The 21,005-nt window shown below is 33.4% G+C and overlaps 2 protein-coding genes across 2 annotated transcripts; both read left to right on the top strand.

Annotated features, from left to right (window-relative positions):
• Positions 1-5,145: 5,145 nt before the first annotated feature.
• Positions 5,146-9,635, top strand: LOC144566923 (protein ROOT INITIATION DEFECTIVE 3-like). The gene is made up of 8 exons (XM_078316970.1): positions 5,146-5,464; positions 5,961-6,074; positions 6,446-6,579; positions 6,868-7,012; positions 7,577-7,755; positions 8,468-8,592; positions 9,031-9,224; positions 9,317-9,635. Exons 1-8 carry the CDS (start codon positions 5,252-5,254, stop codon positions 9,467-9,469), a joined length of 1,257 nt encoding a protein of 418 aa, XP_078173096.1. The 5' UTR covers positions 5,146-5,251; the 3' UTR covers positions 9,470-9,635.
• A 2,341-nt stretch (positions 9,636-11,976) lies between these two features.
• Positions 11,977-18,981, top strand: LOC144565934 (uncharacterized). The gene is made up of 12 exons (XM_078315780.1): positions 11,977-12,318; positions 12,806-12,952; positions 13,425-13,539; positions 13,829-13,899; positions 13,981-14,078; positions 14,258-14,295; positions 14,968-15,203; positions 15,589-15,682; positions 15,824-16,014; positions 17,229-17,448; positions 18,126-18,293; positions 18,537-18,981. Exons 1-12 carry the CDS (start codon positions 12,100-12,102, stop codon positions 18,710-18,712), a joined length of 1,773 nt encoding a protein of 590 aa, XP_078171906.1. The 5' UTR covers positions 11,977-12,099; the 3' UTR covers positions 18,713-18,981.
• Positions 18,982-21,005: the final 2,024 nt, after the last annotated feature.

The following is a 21,005-nucleotide window of genomic DNA, read 5'->3' as shown; positions in this document are numbered from 1 at the left end:
ATTTTGTGATTCATAAATACTTTAGAAATAATTCGGTCCAAAAAAAGAAAAAAAAATGAAAAAAAATCGCATTTTATTTGCGAATAATTAGTTAAAAACGTTTTATTCACAAATAATTTGTATAATACGTTTTTCTGCGTTTTAATCTTTGTTTGATTTGAAAACGTAAAAAAAAAATTTATAGAAAGCATGTTGATGTTATACTTAGATATGAAAACATTGTTTTGGTTCATCTATTATTAAATTATGTTATAGCTATGTTTTTTTTTAGAATTACATAAGCATTAATGCATTATATCATATAAATAAATAGCTGTCTTAACTTAATTAAGGCTATCTCTTTCATGTTTATTAACTATAATTAAAAAAAGACAATTATAAAATAGATACGAAAGGATAATTTGTAAAGATACTAGTAGAAAGTATATTATTCATATAAAAATTCAAATTAGTAAAAATGTACACAATAACTTATCTTCAACTGGTAGCTTCTACCAGTCTTTATCAACAAAAAAAAAAAACTCATCTTATTTAAATTGTGTGCCCAACATAAAACAAATGAAAAACAATTATTACCATATTTTTGTAATTAATGAAAAAAAAGATATGCGGGATTTAAAATCTACTACTATGCAAAACAAAAACAAAAAATGAAGGTATAACAACGAGCAAAAAAAGAAAATTAATAGTTAGCAAACTCAAGTATTTTTTTACTGTATTATAATTTATAATAAAATTGTATGATATGCATTATTATTTTGTTTCAAGAGGAAGAACGGATACAATAATTATATTATTTTGTTTCAAGATGAAGATCAACATACAACGGATACAATAATTATATTATTTATTTCATAAAAAGTGATCGATATTATAACGCAAAAAAATAATAATTATACATTAACTTAAACATTATTGTATATATATTTAGGGTCCATTCGCAAACCAAAATATACGACTATATAATAATTTTATTGAGTTCGGCTAATGTCATAACATTATAATTTCAGCATAAGTTATAATGAGTCGATTTTTGCGATTTCGAAGTCCGAATAGTTGTTCTGAACTGCTCCACTTGTTTTCTGTATTAAAATGCGTTTTGAGATCAAATATTATATATTAATCAGATAGGTACGAAATCACTGTTTTGGATGTACAAATATCTAAAAAAATAGTAAAAAAGTTTCAAAAATATAAAATTTGGTCTCCAAGCATATTTTAATATGGAGATCAAGTTGAATGGTTCGAATCGACTATTCGAACTTTGAAATTGCAAAAACTAATTCGTTATGACTTAGACGGAAATTATAACGTTATAATATTAGCATGTATAACATATCTAATACCGAACTCATTTTGTCTGTAGAATATTCGTAACATATATATGCATATACCAAAGGTTTGAATAGTGTTTATCGCGTCATAGCGGAACGGTTAAAGAAATAACGTTATGTCCATATAGTGGTGCTGTAGTGCTAAAAATATCATAACTGTTATGATCTAAAAACACTGTAGATACGCTCTTTAGAACTCTAGCACGCACCTATCTACACGTTTGTAATGCTATAAAAGTGTAGGGTCCAGTGGAAAGTTGAGCAACTTATATAATTTAAAGGGTCTCCGTGTAAAGTTGAGCATTTTTTCTCAAATGGGACCCTCTACCGAATATTGCTGCAGTTATTAACTATATTTATACAGTGCAAATATATAAAATAAGAGGAGGAATCAAGTTACAACAATTTTTGAATTACAACAAGTTATTACAATCATTTTATATATTTTCAAAATTCAAATTGTCGATCCAAACCGTTAGATGTGATCTCTACAATAAAATGTGCTTGGAGACCAAATTTTACATTTTTTGAAATTTTTTTACTATTTATTAAGATGTGTACAAAAACTAGTCAAATTTAGACCATTGAATTTTGTACCCATCTTAATAAATAGTAAAAAAATTTCAAAAAATGTAAAATTTGGTCTCCAAGCACATTTTATTGTAGAGATCGCATCTAACGGTTTGAATCAACGATTTGAATTTTGAAAATGTAAAAAAATTACAAAAAAACGTTTTATTCATGAATAATTTGTATAATATGTTTTCCTCATTTTAATCTTTTGTTCAGTTTGAAAACGTCAAAAAAAACATTTTATTCGTGAATAAAAAAAGAATCTGGTGATTCTGCCGGAATATTCGTGAATAAAAAAAGAATCTGGTGATTCTGCCGGAATTATTCTTCTTACCCATTACACATTTGTCAGTAAAGTGTCATCCATAGATGATCAAAAAGTAAAATTTTGTTTGGGATAGGAGAGACAGTTTCCAGTTAGATTATATATAAAGGGTTAGTTCTCTCTAATATATTTTTAATTTGTTGCTGACGATAACTTGGCGCAAGCAACACCTCACAGATCATGGCCATTTAACAATGTTGCTAAATCATCATAAAGTACGACAAGTCTCGGCATGATTAATTAATATACGGTTATTACTTAGAGACGGCAGTGTATACTTTAATAATCTCTATATATTTTTATCATGACATGGGAGTTCTCTATGCATTATACTTTTATAAACTATTTAAAAGCTGTGCTAATACCAGTGTTGTAAAATAACGATATGCGGTCGTCGGACGGACGAACCGTCAAGCGATTAATCAGTATGCAGACAATTTAACTTTTTTATTAAATTTATGTATATATATCATAATTTATTGAAAATAATTTATTTAACTCATTAAACTTATCAAATAAACTTAATTTAACTTAATTTCATTATTATAACATGACACTACACTTATTTTTTTTAACGCATAAGCACTTTACATGTGTCAATAACACATTTATTTAATGAAAAAATAAATTCAAGAGTTAAACTTTTGTCAAATACTAATAACATATTATGTGAAAGAAATGAAACATTCAAACATAAAATCACTAAATTTAGTTTATAATAACAAATTAGTTTCATAAATGAATATGTCGTACTAATTGAAAAAATTACATCAGTAATTAGTAAGAAAATATATGATAAATAAATAGAAGAAGAATTAATCAATTTTAAAGTAAGAAGAAAAAACATATATAAAAAATATTGAATGTATGTCATTGCACAAACAAAACTGCAATACATGATTTATAAAACTTATTATCACACACTATCACATAAAAAAAAGTAAATGTAAAAAAAAATTACTGAAGTAAATTGGAATAAAAGGGAATAATCGGCCGATTAATCAGGAAAAACGGTCGATTAAACGTTTCCCACTGCAAGCATGTCTCCATTAAGGGTATGCGTGACGGTTTGGCTACCGTCACCGATTAATCGGCCGTCACGGCGTTTTTTACAACACTGGCTAATACTCACTAGCGGTATATAGAATGTACTTATTCTAAAAAAAAAGAAAAAAGAAGAAGAAAAGATTGCTCTTTTCAAAATTATTGAAAAAATGTTTTTGTGGGACTAAATTTTATTAGTGTAGTGATCTAGAAGCCAACCAATTGATTGTAAGGTCATGGCAACTGTTAAAAACATGTAACTATCTTCTTCTTTTTCCACAAAATTTGTCATGCGTTGAGAGCAAAATTCCACAGAAATTAAGGTGTTTAATTGATCTAAGTGGAAGCTAGATTAAGGAGTAAATTGATGAAGTATTTCTAGCAAAAGAAACATCAATTCCCTAATTAATTTGATGGATGCTAGCAAAAGGTCAAGGCACCGGGGCGTTGATTTTTGATGGGGGCATGAATGATATATTGAGGTTTAGATGGGCATGCATGAAAATTTTCACAACGAGGTAGCTTCTCTGGCTCCGGAATATGTACCTCGCTCGAGCATTTTCTTTCCCTAACAATTTGGCAAGTTTTTACGACCATTTATAATGTAAATAAATAATAACAACACTCGTGCAGTTATAAAAAAATTAACAAAAAATGTGGTATATCTGTTAAGGTACGATTCAGTTAAAGTACGAATCTAGTACATTCACTTTTAACGATGTCTCGAAAGTAATCCAATGAATTAAAATTAAATGCAAGTCATCTATCAAACTTTTCAGTAAAGCGACATATATAATTTCTCAAGGTAAAAATTTATGGTTCCAGGAATAATTTAATTGGGCTGAAACTTTAATTTTAATAAGTATCGTAGACTCGTAGTTATGTGTGCCTACGAACTATATATAGATAATTTGCTCTTGTAAAGGCCCAGGATTTGAAAAGCCTGTCCTTGGAAATTTATCCAGTCCAGTACTGGGCTTTTGCATGAAGCCCAAAATTCCCCATTCCCCATTTGTTATTCTTTCTTTCTAAATTCGAAACCCCTCAAAACCACTGTTTAAATGTTGGTAGCAAATTATGAGTGAGTCTATGGTACTATGCATATTACGATTTGTTACTGTGCTACGGCTTTATATTCGAGTTTTCAAATCATAATGGTCGATCCGAACCGTTCATCTTGTTCTCCATATTAATATGTGTTTGGAGACCAAATTTTACATTTTTTGAAATTTTTTTACTATTTTTTTAGATTTATTGAAAATCACTGTTTTTGGATGGTTCAGAATTTCCAGATCAAGTGATTTTCTAAATATCTGAAAAAATAGTAAAAAAAATTTCAACAAATGTAAAATTTGGTCTCCAAAAATATATTAATATAGAGAACAAGATAAACGGTTCGAATCGACCGTTAGAATTTTAAAACTTAAATATAGAGCTGTAGCACAGTAAGAACCTGTGATATGCATAGTACCAACTGTACCATAGACTGACTCGCAAATTATTACAATAGTTTGTAATCCACTACCTGGGCTTTTGCACGTAGTACAGGGAGTTCACTTTGAGATTCGTTCCAAGTTAAAAGGATGGGCCAGGTTTACTTATTTTCCAGCCTGGTGCATCCGAATTCGCTCCCTCCGCTGTCCACGGAAGCGTATTCTCTGCGGAGCTTTTAATCTGGTCCGTTAGTTTCGGATTGGACGGATCAGATCAGATTTTTTTCGAATTGAAAAAAAGAAAGAAAATATTCTCAAAATTTGTAAGATCTGATCTGATCCATGTGATACGAAACTAACGGACCAGATTAAAAGCAGGGATTGACTCTCTGCGGATTGACTCCGTAGAGGATACGCTTCCGCCGTCCACAGCAATACAATTCGGTTTATAGGGTTTAAGGAACTTGAACAGTTGAACCCTCTCTTTGTTTTCGTTATTTCCCAGCCTCCCTCGCTCTCGCTCGTTAAATTAACCGCCACTGATGGAAGGAGAAATCATAATCGCATCGTCTCCGGTGGATACAGGCGTTAACAGTTGGGGTCTGAATTCAGGAACCAAACTTCTAAATTACAAGGCGTGCTCGTCGCCTCGTCATGGTCTTACTTCAGTCGGGTCCCGCTTCATTGCTTCTTCTCAAATTCCTGCCTCTCGGTCGGCATCCACTGCTCCAATTTACTTCTGGTCTTGGGACAAGGCATGCTTCAACTATTGTCAATTTCCTTTTTTTTTTGTTTTTTTCTTGTTTCCTTTTGCTTTTTTTTCTTGGGAATTTGGTGAATTACACTCGAAAGTCTCACAGGTTTACACTGGTTGCAAATAAACATGTGAGATAGTTGTTTGTTGTGCTTCACTTAACCTAGTGATGTAGCGTTAATTGCAAATTGTGGCAGGAAAATATTGTCTTCTTTCAACTAATCTTATTTGAGAAGGTTAAGTGAAGTAATATAATGACCTATACCTTCATTTTTCTTCTTTCCATATGACTTGATTCAGTTCAGTTTGAGCTGGTGAAAGAAAAGTATTAGCAATAATAATTTCTGTCAAACTGTTTCTGAATCATGGAAGACAAAGCTTCGGCACGACTTGTAATTAAAAAGAAATTGTGGGTTCTGTTTTTGTAAAGTTTTAAGATTAAGTTACAAATCATGAGTTAATCTGGACTTATTTAGTCAAGGATTACATAATTTCAGCCACAATTTGGGGTGAAGAGCTTCCCAGCTGAACCAATTGGGCCTCTTACTGCAAACTCTGAAGGTACCTATTTAATGGGAGGTGGTTCTTCTGGATCTATTTACCTTTGGGAGGTAACTCTAGTTTTTCTTTCTTTTTCATCAAATAAATATATAATTTATTTTAGAGTACTTCCAGCAGTCATATACTAAGTGAAAAAGGTTCTATACTTTTACAAACAAATGGTACCCACTAATATGAGCGTACTGGATACACCGCACCATATCTGACTACCAGAGTAACATATTACTGAGCTACCACACCTGTGCTTATCTCCTTTTGCATGAACTTCTGTTTTGTTTTAGTGTTTTATTTTAGTGAAGTTATTGCAGTTCATTTGGTTCGTATTTTAAAATCTCTATTTAAACTTTGTATATCTAGAGGTGATTCACATTTATGTTATAAAGTTATTTGATGCTAATTTTCTTTTGGTCCTTTACTGTAGGTAGCAAGTGGAAAGCTGTTAAACAAATGGCATGCACATTACCGATCAGTGACCTGTCTTGCACTTTCAGATGATGAGTCTCTATTGATATCTGGATCAGACGATGGATGTGTCAGGGTTTGGAACCTAATTATGTATGTATAATTCCATATAAATTATTATCGGTATTTCTCACTTTGCGATATACATGATGGGCATGGTTAATTTATTAGCTTGTTTTTCAAGTCTATTCTAATTTCCTTCAACCAGAGATAGCTCAAGTCATGTATATGTTCACCAAAAGATGAATATTCCTTTCAAATGATCAAGAGATATTAGAAAGGCCGTTGGATATTTAATAGGACTTTTACTTGTTTTTGGTATAGGTAATATATTTCTTTTGGTTAATAACTTTTTTGTCATGATTTAAACCTTGGAAATAGGATTTTTGATGCATTGAAGGCTCAGTCAGGCTTATCATACTTGTATAGCTGGACTGAACATGCATTACGTGTTACTGACATAGTCATGGGCCGTGGTTTGTCTAATTCTATCATCATTTCTTCATCTGAAGATCGTACTTGTAAGGTGCAGTTCATTTGTTGATATCAGATTTTCTTTTTGGGGATGCATGTCAAATTAGATTTTAAGGCAGCTTTTGAGGCCCGAATGCTAATACTGGCTAAAGGGCAGTGTAGCCAGGTATACTTGGCACAAAATGACTTTTGGTAGAATACCATTTCCACCCAGGACTTGCATGCATCTGCACGGGTGGTATGGTAACAGCTGAACAAATTCATTTTTATGAAGCAACAATGACCCTTTAATGTTATGTCCTCAGCCAAAATAAAATTTCATGTTAGAATAGGTAGTTCCTGGTTGTTATTGTATCAGTTTGATCTGTGGTTGTGTACCTGTAGAAGCCTGGCTGGTATGTGATGCCTGTTGGTTCACGACCATACTTTGCTGCCTATTCCTTTCTCATGTCCACCAGATTGGATCTGGTTGTTATTTTACCAGTTTGGTCTGTGCTTTTGTACGTGTAGAAACCCTGGTGGTAGTTGATGGCCACTGGTTTAGCACCATGTTTGCCACCTGTTGCTCTCTCATGCCCAAAATTTTTGACAGATTGACTAAAATTATTGGTTACAGATATTTAGCTTGTCAGAGGGTAAAATTCTGAGGAGCATCCCACTTGATAGTGTAGCAGATGCTCTTGCAATTGATCCAGGGGAGCATAGGTTCTACGCCGGCTGCAGGGATGGCAAAATTTACATTAAATCCCTGAATGCTGAAAACAACCCCACGATAGGCATACTATTCGATCACAGGTTCTTGTCTTCTTTTCATCCTCAGCAATTTAGTGTAAAGTTAGAACTTCAAGTTCCACGTGTAGAATTTTTCCTGTATTGTATTCATTTATTTTTGGCAGTTCTGGGCATGTCTTTTAGGATCTTATCTTCTGTTGGAGCTTTAGGGATCCAAATATTAGTTCAGTATTTTATTTGTGTGCCTATGATTATATCCAAACTTCAGGATGCCTGATAAACATATTCATGATTAACACGGGGTTAGAGGTTAGTTTATCTGAAGGATATAATCATGGAAAGATAGTGATTATCCTGCCAATTTGTTCATGTGGTAGTTTTTATTTTTTATTTTTTATTTTTTTTATGGATTTGTTTAGAACAAGGTTAGGGTCTTCATCAGAAATGTTATATGTTGACCCCTGTGAGATGCAGTGGGCCAGTGGCCCAACACAATGTACCGCCTGATCCACCTAAACCATCCCAACCTAAAGATTCGACAGATTTCCATGACCTGAGCCTGCCTTTCTAACATGATCAGACTGTAACCCAACTAGCCTAACCTACAATCACATCTGATCACGATCCATCCCAACCCAAATTCAATCAACCTTGCATCGATGTGGATAAATACAAAATTGACATGACCCAGCACTTCTCTCCTCTTGTGTTACTTGGCTTCAGCACTTCAGTTAGTGTACATCCATGATTTGTTTTCTCATTTTCTACAATGTAGTGTGGCTGTAACAAGCATAGCGTGTCGGGATGGAACCACACTAGTATCAGGATCAGAGGATGGCATAATTCGAATTTGGGACATTATGACCCAGCATGTGGTACGCGTGCTAAAACACGCCAAAGGTTCTGACACAGACTCTCTACTATATCCTCACATTTTATTCCTTAAAAATTTTGTTTAAGAAATGCCAGTTCTTTGTCCTTGTATGATGTAGGTTCATCTTATAAAGTTTGCTAACTTCAACATGATCAGAAAAATGATTTTTTTTTTGTCCTGGTATTAACACTAGTGCTTAATATATGTCTGTCCTCTTAACATTATTACAGGTCAATAGCTGCTAACTTACCGATACAAAGTTTCTGTTCTTGTCCAAGATTGCATTGAACAATAATTTCTCATTAGCAAATTTGTAGAAATGTTAGTCATAAAGAATAAATAAATGAATCAAGACAATGACTCAACAAACATGGACTGAAAAGGCATTACTATTTAGTAGACATAATAAGATATCCCCATATTTTCCACTTTAACCCTTTTCTTTGTCTGCTTATTTCTTGCAGCTCCTATTAGCAATGTACTACTAGTTAAGCCAACCAGGCAGGGTACTAATTTAGCACATCAACTGCCTCTAAGCAAGTATATAGATTCATCAGAAGGTGATCTGGGAAGAAATACTGTAATTTTGCCCCAACCTTGTTGGAAGCCCAATTTTTTAAGCTCTGGTTTGATGGGTCGTCAACTAAAAGAGCTTCAGGTAACATTCTTGTTGTTTTGGATCTTCTTGCTTAAATTTTGGTACATACAAAATTATTTTAATTTGCATTATATGCTATTAAATTACTGCAGGAGAACAATTCTTCTGCTGTGGCTGAAATGGAGGTAGGGAGACTGCGCATAGAAAACAAAAAGTTGGTTGAAATGGCAGAGAAGTGGAAGAAATTGTGCCAAGATCAGCAGAGCTTTTATGTGAAAGAGCTCCTAGATCACACCAAGCCATAAGCAAAACAGGAAAAAGAGGAAGATGTTTAACAATTTTTTCTCAAAATTATATCTCAATTTTCTCCCAGTATTTAGTCATGTGTTTAGATCTCTTTTTAAATGCACTGGGCATTAATGTGCTGTTCAGTTGCATTTTCTATCTGGATTTCAAAATTTGTTGTGCCAATTTGTCAAATATTATCCCTGCTCACTTAGGTATCAAAAATATATAGTATATCCAATAATAGAAGAATTAATCAATTTCAAAGTAAGAAGAAAAAATATATACAAAAAAATATTGAATGTATATCTAAACACAAATAAAATTACAATACAGGTTTTATTATCACACACTATCACTGAGAGAAAAAACAATGTGAAAATAAACAGAAATAAACATATGATTAATCTGTAAAATGGCCGATCAATCAGAAAAAATGGTCGATTAATTGTTTTTATTTGCTAACATGCATCCTTTAAGTGTATTCGTAACGGTTTGACCGTTGTTAACGATTAAACGACTGTTTAATCGGCTGTTAAGTCTGTTTTTTTTTTTTTTTTTTTTTTTTTTTTTTTTTTTTACAGCACGGCATGCTTTACAACTTGGAAGATCCTAAAATTTGATGAAACATAAATTGTATGTGAACTACTGGGCTTGTAGAAGTAATTTTTCTGAAAAAGTAGGTGAACAACTGGGCTTTGAATTGGAATTTTGAAACGATAGGCTGAATCGTCTTCTCCCAATTTCTCGAGTCCGCATGCACTGAATTTTGTGTTTAGATCAAGACCGTCTGATGGGAATCTGGACCAAGCCAGCCCTAGGTGAAACGCACGGCTCCTTTTTTCGTGCTAAAACAGATCCAACGGTCCAGATTTAAACTCAAAATTTGAGTTACTTTACGTGATTTCAAGTTCAATTTCCCCTAGTCAGAGAGATCAATCCTCCATTTTCCGTCCGATCAAGATCAGACGGTGTGTATTACACTCGCACGGTCGCACCCTTTGTGTCCTTCTATTACGTGCATCAATGCCAGGTGATCCGTCGTACTTATTTTTCTCTCCAGTACTTGAGCGTCGGTTAGTCGGATCTGACCTCTGTTTCTCTGTGAAGATCTTGATGATGTTCACTATGTAACTGTTACTTAACCGTTCTATGATCATAGTGACAAATGAATTATTCGGGTTCGGTTCGGCGAGATCAAAAATTCGTGATTCGGGTATAATTCGGGTATAATTCGGGAATGATTCGGAATTATCCGGATCAGAAATCTCAGTCCTGCAAGGGAGCACAAAAATAAAAAACCAAAAAAATAATTGTTCTTAGAAAAATTTAGGAAAAATTCGTGAATAATTCGTGAATAATTCGGGAAAAGTTCGTAAAATTCGGGAAATTATTCGGGTTTAATTTGGTCAAAGTTCGGTCAACCGAATAATTTGGTGTTCGGTTAGGCATCACCCCAAAAAAAAATTAAACGGGTATAATTCGGATATAATTCGGGTACCTTGTCACTGTGCCTATGATTCTATGAAATGACAGTCTGGAAGATGTACAGCTGTCTACAGAAATATGATAACATATTTGATCTATCTATGAGTCTCGGCTCTTGGTAAAATATCTTCTTCATCTGAGATGCACATATGAAAAATGCTGCCTTTATGTGCATGTATACTTTGTAGTTTTGTGTAGCGGATCATATCATACATAAAAGTTGGCTTTATGGATAATTCGTACATTAGCCGTAGCGATTTGCAATAGGTCGGAGCCGTTAAATACAAAGACAATGTTTCCGAGGCTTCGGTTCTTATTTTGGTCATAGACCATAATCACTGACAGACGGTTTGTACAGAAGATAACGACGACATTGTTAGAGACCAGGTGCATCCAGTCTCGATTTAAAAGAGAACTTGTTCTGACGGGGACGTCATTATATTTACTTTATTCCGATTGGAATTTGCAAGTTCAACAACTATTTTATGTAACACCCTATAAAAACTATAATTTTTCTGAACTAATTTTTGTAAATCTATTTACACTCCGATTGGAATTTGGCAGCCAAGGAATTAATGGAATATTTTCGGAAGTACTGGAATGTTGGTTTTCATGTTTCTTCAATTTCTTAAAATATAATGTAATATATTTTTAATTATGCTAAAATTAACAATAAATGCCTTCAACAGTTTATACAAACGTTGTGCCAACGATTTAAATTCAATTCGAGATAACTATTTTTTATTTATTTTCTTGAATATTCCAAACAACAATAATGCTAATTTTAATAGGCTACTTATAGGGAAAGTATCATCTGCAGAGTTTTTCCGTGCGGAGCTTTTAATCTGATCCGTTCGTTTCGGATCGGACGGACCAGATCAGATCTTGCCTGAATTAAAAAAAAACTCAAAATTTGGTGAACCCTTAATCTGGTCCGTCCGATCCAAAACGAACGGACCAGATTAAAAGCTCCGCACGGAAAAACTCCGCAGAGGATAGCGTTCCCTACTTATAGTCATGTTATAATCTTCTATTATTAAGTACAGATTCCAATTATTTCAGGGTTATATTAGCAAAAAATCTCCCACACATAAATAATCCATCTCCCCCCCAAGCAAATCTCTCTCTCGTCTCTAGATCGGGTTCTCCGCACTAATCAGCGATGTCTCAAGTACAAGCCGCTCCGGCGGCTGGGGAACAGCGCCAACAAGGCGGCGCCGTCGCACAAGGCGGAGGAGGGTTAGGTCAGACTATAGCTGGAGTCGTACGGATGGCGGTTTTCTGGTACTTCGCAATGAAATTTTTCTCGCCGAAGAAACCCACCGTCTCTAATGAGCCTGCGGTGCTTTTATCTAACACGTTTAGTAAAGGCGAACCTATGGTAAAATTTTTGTTTCTTTTTCAGTATGTGTTGCTAAATTGATCGCGGCATCGGAGATTTCATATTTGAACTGCCGTGATTTGTTTTCTTGGGAGAAATTGGAAGAAGGGATGCGAGCATGTATAAATGCTGGATCTTTAGTTTCATATAACATAATTAAGTGGCCATAAAATTATATACCCCGAGTTTAAATTTGAAGAACTGAAAGGGAGCAGGGGATAGAAGATCGTTGTTAACTTGTACTTCAAGTTCCCCTAGATTGGTAGTTTCGTTATTAATTATTTGGAGGATGATGATTTTGTGACGTATAAAAATATTTATTCGAAAATAATAGAAGAATCTACAGAACAAGGTTCTCTGTTTGCAAGTTGCTAAGGGTTTAAGACTTTAAATTACCAAACAACCTGTTACCAACAAATCTGGTACTGAATTCTCTTAGCCACATGCTGACTAAATGACTAATGCTTTTCTGTTTATCCTTGGACAGGATATGTGGTTATATCTCACAGAGCATGATAAATTTAACGATTTTAGTAATGAAGATGCACTCTATTGGCATGAGACCAGTATACCATATGGAGTATGGAGCCCCACCAGCACTCGAAAACGCACTTTGACCTACTACCCATCTGAGGTACTTTGAAATCTGATAAGTTGTTTCTAATTTTTTTCTGTTTGGCAAAAAAATCAGCTGCACCGTCTCATGCAAATGCTACATGAATAGTATCCTTTATTAAAATGGGCATGCAAGCAAATCACACCTTAATTTTAGGCTTATAGGTGCAAACAAGGTTTGGAGATGTTGTGGGCTTAAATAAGGTTTGAAGGGTGGCTAGGGTTAGGGTTTAGCAACAAAGGATCATGCAGAGAAAAGGAGGGAGAGTCATTCAGTTTTGCCAAAGGAGAGACACTGTGATTCTTTTAATCATCATTACTCTGTCTCGTTGAATTACATACACCATTAGATAACCATATCTACTATGGTCAGATATCAATTTAGTTGAAATCTAGACTCGACCTCAACCATTCAACTTCTATATTACCAAGTTCCGTTTACTTAATGTATATTTGTATGTAATTTCCTTATGGTGGGTATTATATTGTAGGCACTGAAGCATAATGGAAGCCTCTATGCACATGTTTTCTTTGCTAGATCAGGTTATCCTGCTGACCCATCAGATCCAGAATATGACCCCAAATCTTCATTTGGGGGAACGCATCGTAAGTACAAAGCTTATTGTAGAATTCTCTTTTGAATTGATTAAATCTGTTAATATTTTCTAATCACGCAGCCTTTTTCTTAATTGCTACCAGACCCCAAGCAATGTTTTTCCAGTTCAGTAGTATATAAAAAAAGGTTCTTTGTACTGCTACATCTATGACAAAAAGGAGAAAATAAACCCGTCTAAACAGACACTCAATTGTAGATAACCCCAATTAAAACACAAATAAGAAACAAGTATACTAAATGTTTTGAGCTGTCTAACAATTTCTCTCACTCTATTTGCAGCTGTTGTAGCTTATTTGCGCAAATCAAAAAATGATAAGAAGAAGAGCTTATTGGATGAAGCATCTCCTAAGGTTGTAAAGATTTTAGATTCACCTACTTTTTTCTTTTCATAGACATTGTTTCAGTTGTACTTATATTTCATTTTTTAACAGGAAGTTGATTCACAAATTGAAACCAAAGAAGGACCTGTTGAGTATATTTCATACTGGAAACCCAATATTACCATCAATTTACTTGAGGATGTTAACCGGTAATTTTGCTGACAATTTTATTCATCTAGTTACTTTTGATTTATTTAATCTAAGTTTTGAATAATAGATATTTTACTCTGTAAGAACTATCTTTGACGGTGCTCCACTTTTGATAGATTTTATACTTTTGTTGATGTTTTTTTTTACCTAACTTTTTCTTTTTTTTTTTAAAATGCAGGTACCAGCATAATAACATTCCTCCAACTATTTCTGGACGTATCCTTATATCTTTCTATTGGACTTTATAAATAAGTTCTACATTTAGGAACTTGTACCTTACATAATTCCATTTAGATTGCAATTAGTTGGTTCCTTTAAACAAGTGATTGGCATGAATAATAGTTTATATATTGAGTAAGTCTATGGTACTATGCATAGTACGGATGGGTCCGTACTACAGATTAATATCTTCATTTTTTAAATTCTAATGGCCGATCCGAACCGTTCAACATGATTTTTATATTAATATGTACTTGCAGACCAAATTTTACATTTTTTAGAATTTTTTTACTATTTTTTAAGACAGGTAGAAAATCACTTGATCTGAAAATTCTGGACCATCCAAAAACAGTGGTTTTCTACCTGTCTTAACAAATAGTAAAAAATTTCTAAAAAATGTAAAATTTGGTCAGCAAGTGCATATTCATATGGAAATCATGTTGAACGGTTCAGATTTTAAAAACGAAGATATTAAACCGTAGTACGGACCCATCCGTGCTATGCATAGTACCATAGACTCACTCTTATATATTTATAGATTTAAAATTTTCTGGAGTGTTAGAAATAAACAATTTTCCAACCACTAATTTGTTTTTAGTTTTAATTTTTACAAATATTGAAATTTAAGTATAGAAGGTATTTCTGGTTTCCTTTACAAAATTTGTATAGAATTAAAGGTGGACTACGAATCAGGGACTTACTACCCAATAATTTACTTTAACGATTTCTGGCTTCTGAGGGATAAGTTAATAGCAGTTAACGAGACAGTAGATGAATTACCTCTTAATCTTGAAGTGGGCCCCATTAGCCTGACAAAATGGCAGTGGTATTTACAAATTGAGCAGTCTTTTCAGGTCCACAGGAGTTATGGTAGTATGCTTGAAGGAGAGGCTGATGAGCTTAAGGTGATATTTTATTTCATTTGCATCATTTTTCCAAAATCCATAATCAGAAGGATGAATATAAACTGTCGACCACGTTCTTTTTAATGAGTGATGCATGCATTTGAAATTTATAATTTTTGAGTTCTTTTCGGCAAGATTGTCCATAAAATGAATGGAAGATGTTCTTTTTGTACAAAACCCAGAAGTCGTGGCACCTAAAAGTTGGTTTTGCGACTCCGGTTGGGTTTCATTTCTAGCCTACCCCAATTGTTTGGGACTTGGTTTTTGTTGCTCTCTAGAGTGCCATTTATGTACCTGGCTATTTTAATTCATTACATGCATGAATTTTTCCCATTACTCTTGTTTATCGCTGTTTTTCATTTACATGGTACTTCTTTCCTCTCAGAGGGTATTTTTGGAAGGGAACCCATACCTATTGGCTATAACCACAGTTGTCTCCCTGTTGCACTCTCTCTTTGACTTCTTGGCCTTCAAGAACGGTATGTACTGTTCCAATTTGCATCGAATTTTGTTATATAGATCAAAATGGGGTTTCTCATTGGCTATATACCTATTGCCTTCAAGAACGGTATGTACTGTTGCACTCTCTCTTTATGCCTCTTTTGTTTTAATGCATGTAGATATTCAGTTTTGGAACAAGAACAAGTCTATGGAGGGGCTATCGGCAAAATCAGTTGTGTTGAATTTCATATGCCAGGTGATAATATTCCTTTATCTGCTTGATAATGAAACTTCTTGGATGATTCTCATGAGCTCTGGAGTTGGCCTCTGCATAGAGTTTTGGAAAATTGGAAAAGCAATGCATGTTGAGGTAATTCTAACATACTTAAAATTTGCATGGAATTTGATAGGTAGGCAATCTATATGTCAAACCAACACACTTGTAAACTTCTCTTGATTTTCAATTTTTTTGAATTGATTTTAAAAATGTTGTGAAAACTTTGAAATAATTTCATTGTCAAGATGGGGATCTCATCCCAAAAATAATTATATATTTATTTTAGTTTCTGTTTGTTGCATCGTGAGCTCCAGTTTCAATAAGGTTATTTCGCGCAGAGTGCCCAATGGACTATCTGTTTCCTCATCTGGGACTATGTGCAAAATAGATTTTGCAGATAACACCAAACATTACATTAGTTTCTGTTTGTTGCATCCTGGGCTCCAGTTTCAATAAGGTTATTTCGCAAAGAGTGCCCAATGGACTATCTGTTTCCTCGTCTGGGACTAATGTGCAAAATAGATTTTGCAGATAACACCAAACATTACATTAGTGTGGTAGAAACACATATATACTATTGGACTTGACATGTTTGCCCATATAGCCAATGGGCCTTTTCTCAAGCCCCAATTAAATTAAAATCAAAAGATGCTGATTTTTATGGTGATGGGCTGGTCATGAAGAGATTTGGCCTTGTTGCTATAAAACCAAGGACACTATAATCATTTTTTTTCCTCGACTCCACATTTGGTCAACTTTTAAGTATTATTGCTGATACTGCATAAAGATTAGGGAGTTTGGCTAGTATAACATCAGTGTCATTTCAACCTATATAACACCAACTCTAAAACCTATCAAATCGACTTCAAACGGTGAATCCAAACCGTTCAAACCGATCTACTTCATTAGTTGTGCGTTTACATATAAAATTTATAACTTTTTGAATTTATTTAGTATTAAGTCAAGCGGTTAAATGTGTGAGTTTTAAGTTAATTTTAATACATTCATTTTTCAATATTTTTACCGCTTGATTGGATACTAAAATAACTCGAAAATATAAAAAAAATTGTATGTAAACGCATCACTCATAATGTAAATCGGTTTGAACGGTTTGGATTAGTCGTTCGAAGTCGATTCGATAGGTTTTAGAGTTGGTGTTATATAAGCTAAAATGACACTGGTGTTATATTAGCCAAACTCAAGATTAGGGTAGGGGTTAAATTTTTTGACAAAGAACCGACAATAATATTCTCTGTGTACTCATTTAGCTTTCTTTCGTCTCTATTTTCCTTTTTTCTGAAAATTAGATTGACAGAAGTGGGAGGATCCCTCTTTTGAAATTCAGAGACCGAGAATCATATGCAAACAATAAAACAAAGGAGTATGACGATATTGCCATGAAATACTTGACCTATGTGTTATTTTTCTTGGCGCTTTGTTTTGCTGCGTATTCGCTCAAGTATGATAAGCACAGGGGCTGGTACTCCTGGATCTTGTCATCTCTCACCAGCTGTGTCTACATGTTTGGTACGTACTGCAATTAACTTATGTAGATCTTTTTTGCTGGTAGGTGTCTACTTTTAGGTTTTAAGTGGAGCAAAAAGAGAGCCAAATTTGTTTCTTGCTCTTTGGATAAAGCAGTTGTCAGCAAATTAATGAAAAATCAGATTGCAACTAACAAAACTATATTTGCTTATGCCAAGTATAAATGACTGAGAATGAGAAAGCTATATTTTTTCGGGGGGATAATTTGGTTTGCCCGCGTGTCATGTGTTCGGAAGAGAGATGAGCAAAAAAAGGCGCCAGCTGGATTCAATAAAAAAGAAATAAGTGTCAGCTCTTGTCTAAGTATCAACAGTCAAGCTGTTAGGTATCAGTCCTATAATGAAAGCATGAACTAAAAATTTGTAAAATATCAACTGCGTGCTAATAACATTCCGACCAATATAATCGTGGTGCTGGAGTTTTTGTGTGGCAGTAACAGTATAGCAGTGAAGGATTAAAAGAATAATTGCCACAGAAGGTTCAGTCATTTTTTTTTTAGTTCTTAGCCGCCCTCTATTTTGTTTTTCAATAAGAATGATATAAAATGATAAAAATGAATCAATGTGGTAACTGGCAACCAATTTATGAGTACCTTTTTTATTGTTTTCTTTTCAAATAATACGAGTGAACTGACCTATTCCTGTTTCCTTATTTTGTAGGATTTATCATGATGTGCCCACAACTATTTATCAATTATAAGCTAAAGTCGGTGGCCCACATGCCTTGGAGACAAATGACATACAAGTTCCTAAATACAATCATTGACGACCTCTTTGCATTCGTCATTAAAATGCCTCTTCTTCATCGCTTGTCAGTATTCAGAGATGGTACGCATACATTTTAAAAACAAATTTTTAATCCCACACCTTGATTGTTTGGTGATATTCTCAGGACCAAAAAGCACATCATTTTAGTTTGTAATTTTGAGTGCAGTGTTTGATTTCTGTTGCAAATTTTACCTAATGAAAAGAATAAACTCCAATTCCGGGACTGTCTAATGAAAAAAAATTATAAATTTGATCCGGTTTCAGTTTTCCTTATATTTAGACTCATGTTTTTCTGTTATGCAGATATAATCTTCTTGATATACCTATACCAGAGATGGAAATATCCGGTGGATAGGAAACGTGTTAATGAGTTCGGGTTTGGTGGAGAAGAAGAGACCCAGAAAAGTCAAATCACGGATGGTGCTGAGTCGAGCTCCACTCAAGAAGGGACTCAAGAAGGCGACAAAAAGACAAACTAAATTCAAAAGATTCAGATCACTGTAAAAATGCTCATAGTTGTTGTAGGGACTAGATAAGAGCATATTTTGTTTAATACGCAAGTCCCATTTAGGGTCTGGCCATTATTGCCCCTGAGGTGAAAATTTTAATGGCTTGTATCAATTGTTGGTGCGGCACTTTAATGACTAGGGTTGTTCTAGGTTTTGTTTGTTGTATGTTTGTTATTTGGTTACTTATAGATTGTTAATTTTGGTTAACTATAGGTGCCATAAAATGATTTTGTTTTTAATTTTCTATTCTCTGCCATTCTTTTTTCTCCCTTGGTCAAATTACCTATTCTATTATTATTATTATTTTTTTTTATGTATGTGCTTCCTAAGCATATTTGTCAAGTCAGGTCGAAATCAAATTAATTTGGAATGGTCTAGAATCATTACATCAAGTGATTTTGTTACTGTTTGAAAAAAACGTAAAAAATTCTAAAATAAATGCACATTTTCATACGGAACTATTTAGATTTTGAAATGAAAATATGAATCCGTGGTACGACTAAGGTGTGTTATGCATAAGTACCTTAGCCTCATAATTTTTTATGTATATGCTTATTTGATAAGGTGAGAATTAGATGACAAAATACAATGGTTACCACATTGTAAATTGATTCAAAGTCGCAATCAAACTAAAAGTCAGGGTTAGGCATTGAGCCTACAAAAAGGTTGGTGCAACTTAGACTAAACCACCAGTGGCCAGTGCCATAGGAATATAGGATGCTTTCGCCTTTTGTTGATTCTCGGTTTGAAAAAGGAAACAAAGATGCACCAATTATGCATCTTCATGGAATGAAATGTGTGGTGAGGCATATGAGATATGACAATGCTGTGTGTATTGACCTTTATCAACTATTTGTAATGCCTTAAATGCTGACGCCATCATAACTCTGTCGAGTTGTGATTGGAATTTTGTGCGCATTCAGAAATTTAAAATTTGGCTTCAACTGTTCTCTCTCAGAATAATGCATGGTAACAGATCCTTTTAACAAGTTCATAAATATTGATATACTTCCAAGAAGGATGAGAAATTTGGCTATTGCCATTAGCTTTGTACAATTTAACATGGGTTACATATGTCAAATCAATTTTACATAAGACCCTTAATACAATTAACAATATAATAAAAGGAAAGAAAAGGGGAGAAGAAACAGTTGGTTGAAAATTGTATCAGTGAACGTGCATGAGAGCTAGAAAAGTCTACTGGCTTTTTAATTTTATAATGGTTTGTGGATGCTTGGGATTGGTTGGAGCAGTTGTCGGTGGGCTTTTATGGAACCCATTTGCAGACACTTGCCATTCCAATTTCTCATGCTAGAGAGAGAGAAAGCAAAATGAAAGGCCCAAAAAGTCTTTGTTTGGGTCAGAGCAGTAGCATTCTATCTACGTGTCGGTTCCATGAGGCAGATTGAGTAAGATTCTCTCACCGCCTTCTCTTTTTATTAAAGAAAAAAGAAGATTCAAATGTCTTGTGTGCTTTCACTGTTATCTTTATCTTTATTTTTTATGTTTTTAAATTTATGTATCAAAATAAAATTGTTAAATGTGACTTATATTATATATACATAGAAAATTATTACATTTAAATTTTGTTATTATATGGATCGACAAATTAAAAAATCAACGTTCGAAAATTATTATATATTTACAAAGTTTTGATAACAATTTTAAAAAATAAGAAGTTAAAATATCATTCTTTTACATATACATAAAGAAAATAATATAAATCATTATCTAATGATTTTATTCAGACATTTAACTTTGAAGTTATTTAAATTTTAAAAATTAAGGTATAATCAAGATATTAAAAAAAAAGGTCCGTTTATTACTCTTAAATGGGTAGCCTTTTTGAAAGTTTTGGTTACCAAAGTTTGCTTGGGCTCCGTTTAGTGCTCATCTTTTCTTTGGAATGAAGTGAAAGCAAAAATCGTCGGAAAGAACTTTTCTTTCACTTTATTTTAATTTTTTGTAGTGATGTTTGACAACTCTATTTAGAAGAAGGAAGAATTAGTTCTTAACCATATTAAAATTTCATTCAGTGATTTATTATTATATTATAAATATAATAATAATGATAAATAATAAAAAATAGTAATTATTATTATAATAATAAATAATGATGATAATAGTAACAATAATAATATATAATAGTGATATATAAATATCATCATCATTAATATGAAATAATAACTACTTTTATCATTAATACAAATTAATAATAATTGTTATTATTTATTACTGTTTTCAAAATATATTCTAAAAATAA

The sequence above is a fragment of the Carex rostrata genome, chromosome 15 (genome assembly GCF_964058835.1).
Source record: "Carex rostrata chromosome 15, lpCarRost1.2, whole genome shotgun sequence".
Classification (NCBI taxonomy): domain Eukaryota; kingdom Viridiplantae; phylum Streptophyta; class Magnoliopsida; order Poales; family Cyperaceae; genus Carex; species Carex rostrata.
Note: the sequence above shows the minus strand (reverse complement) of the source record. Positions and strands in the feature narration are given on the sequence as shown.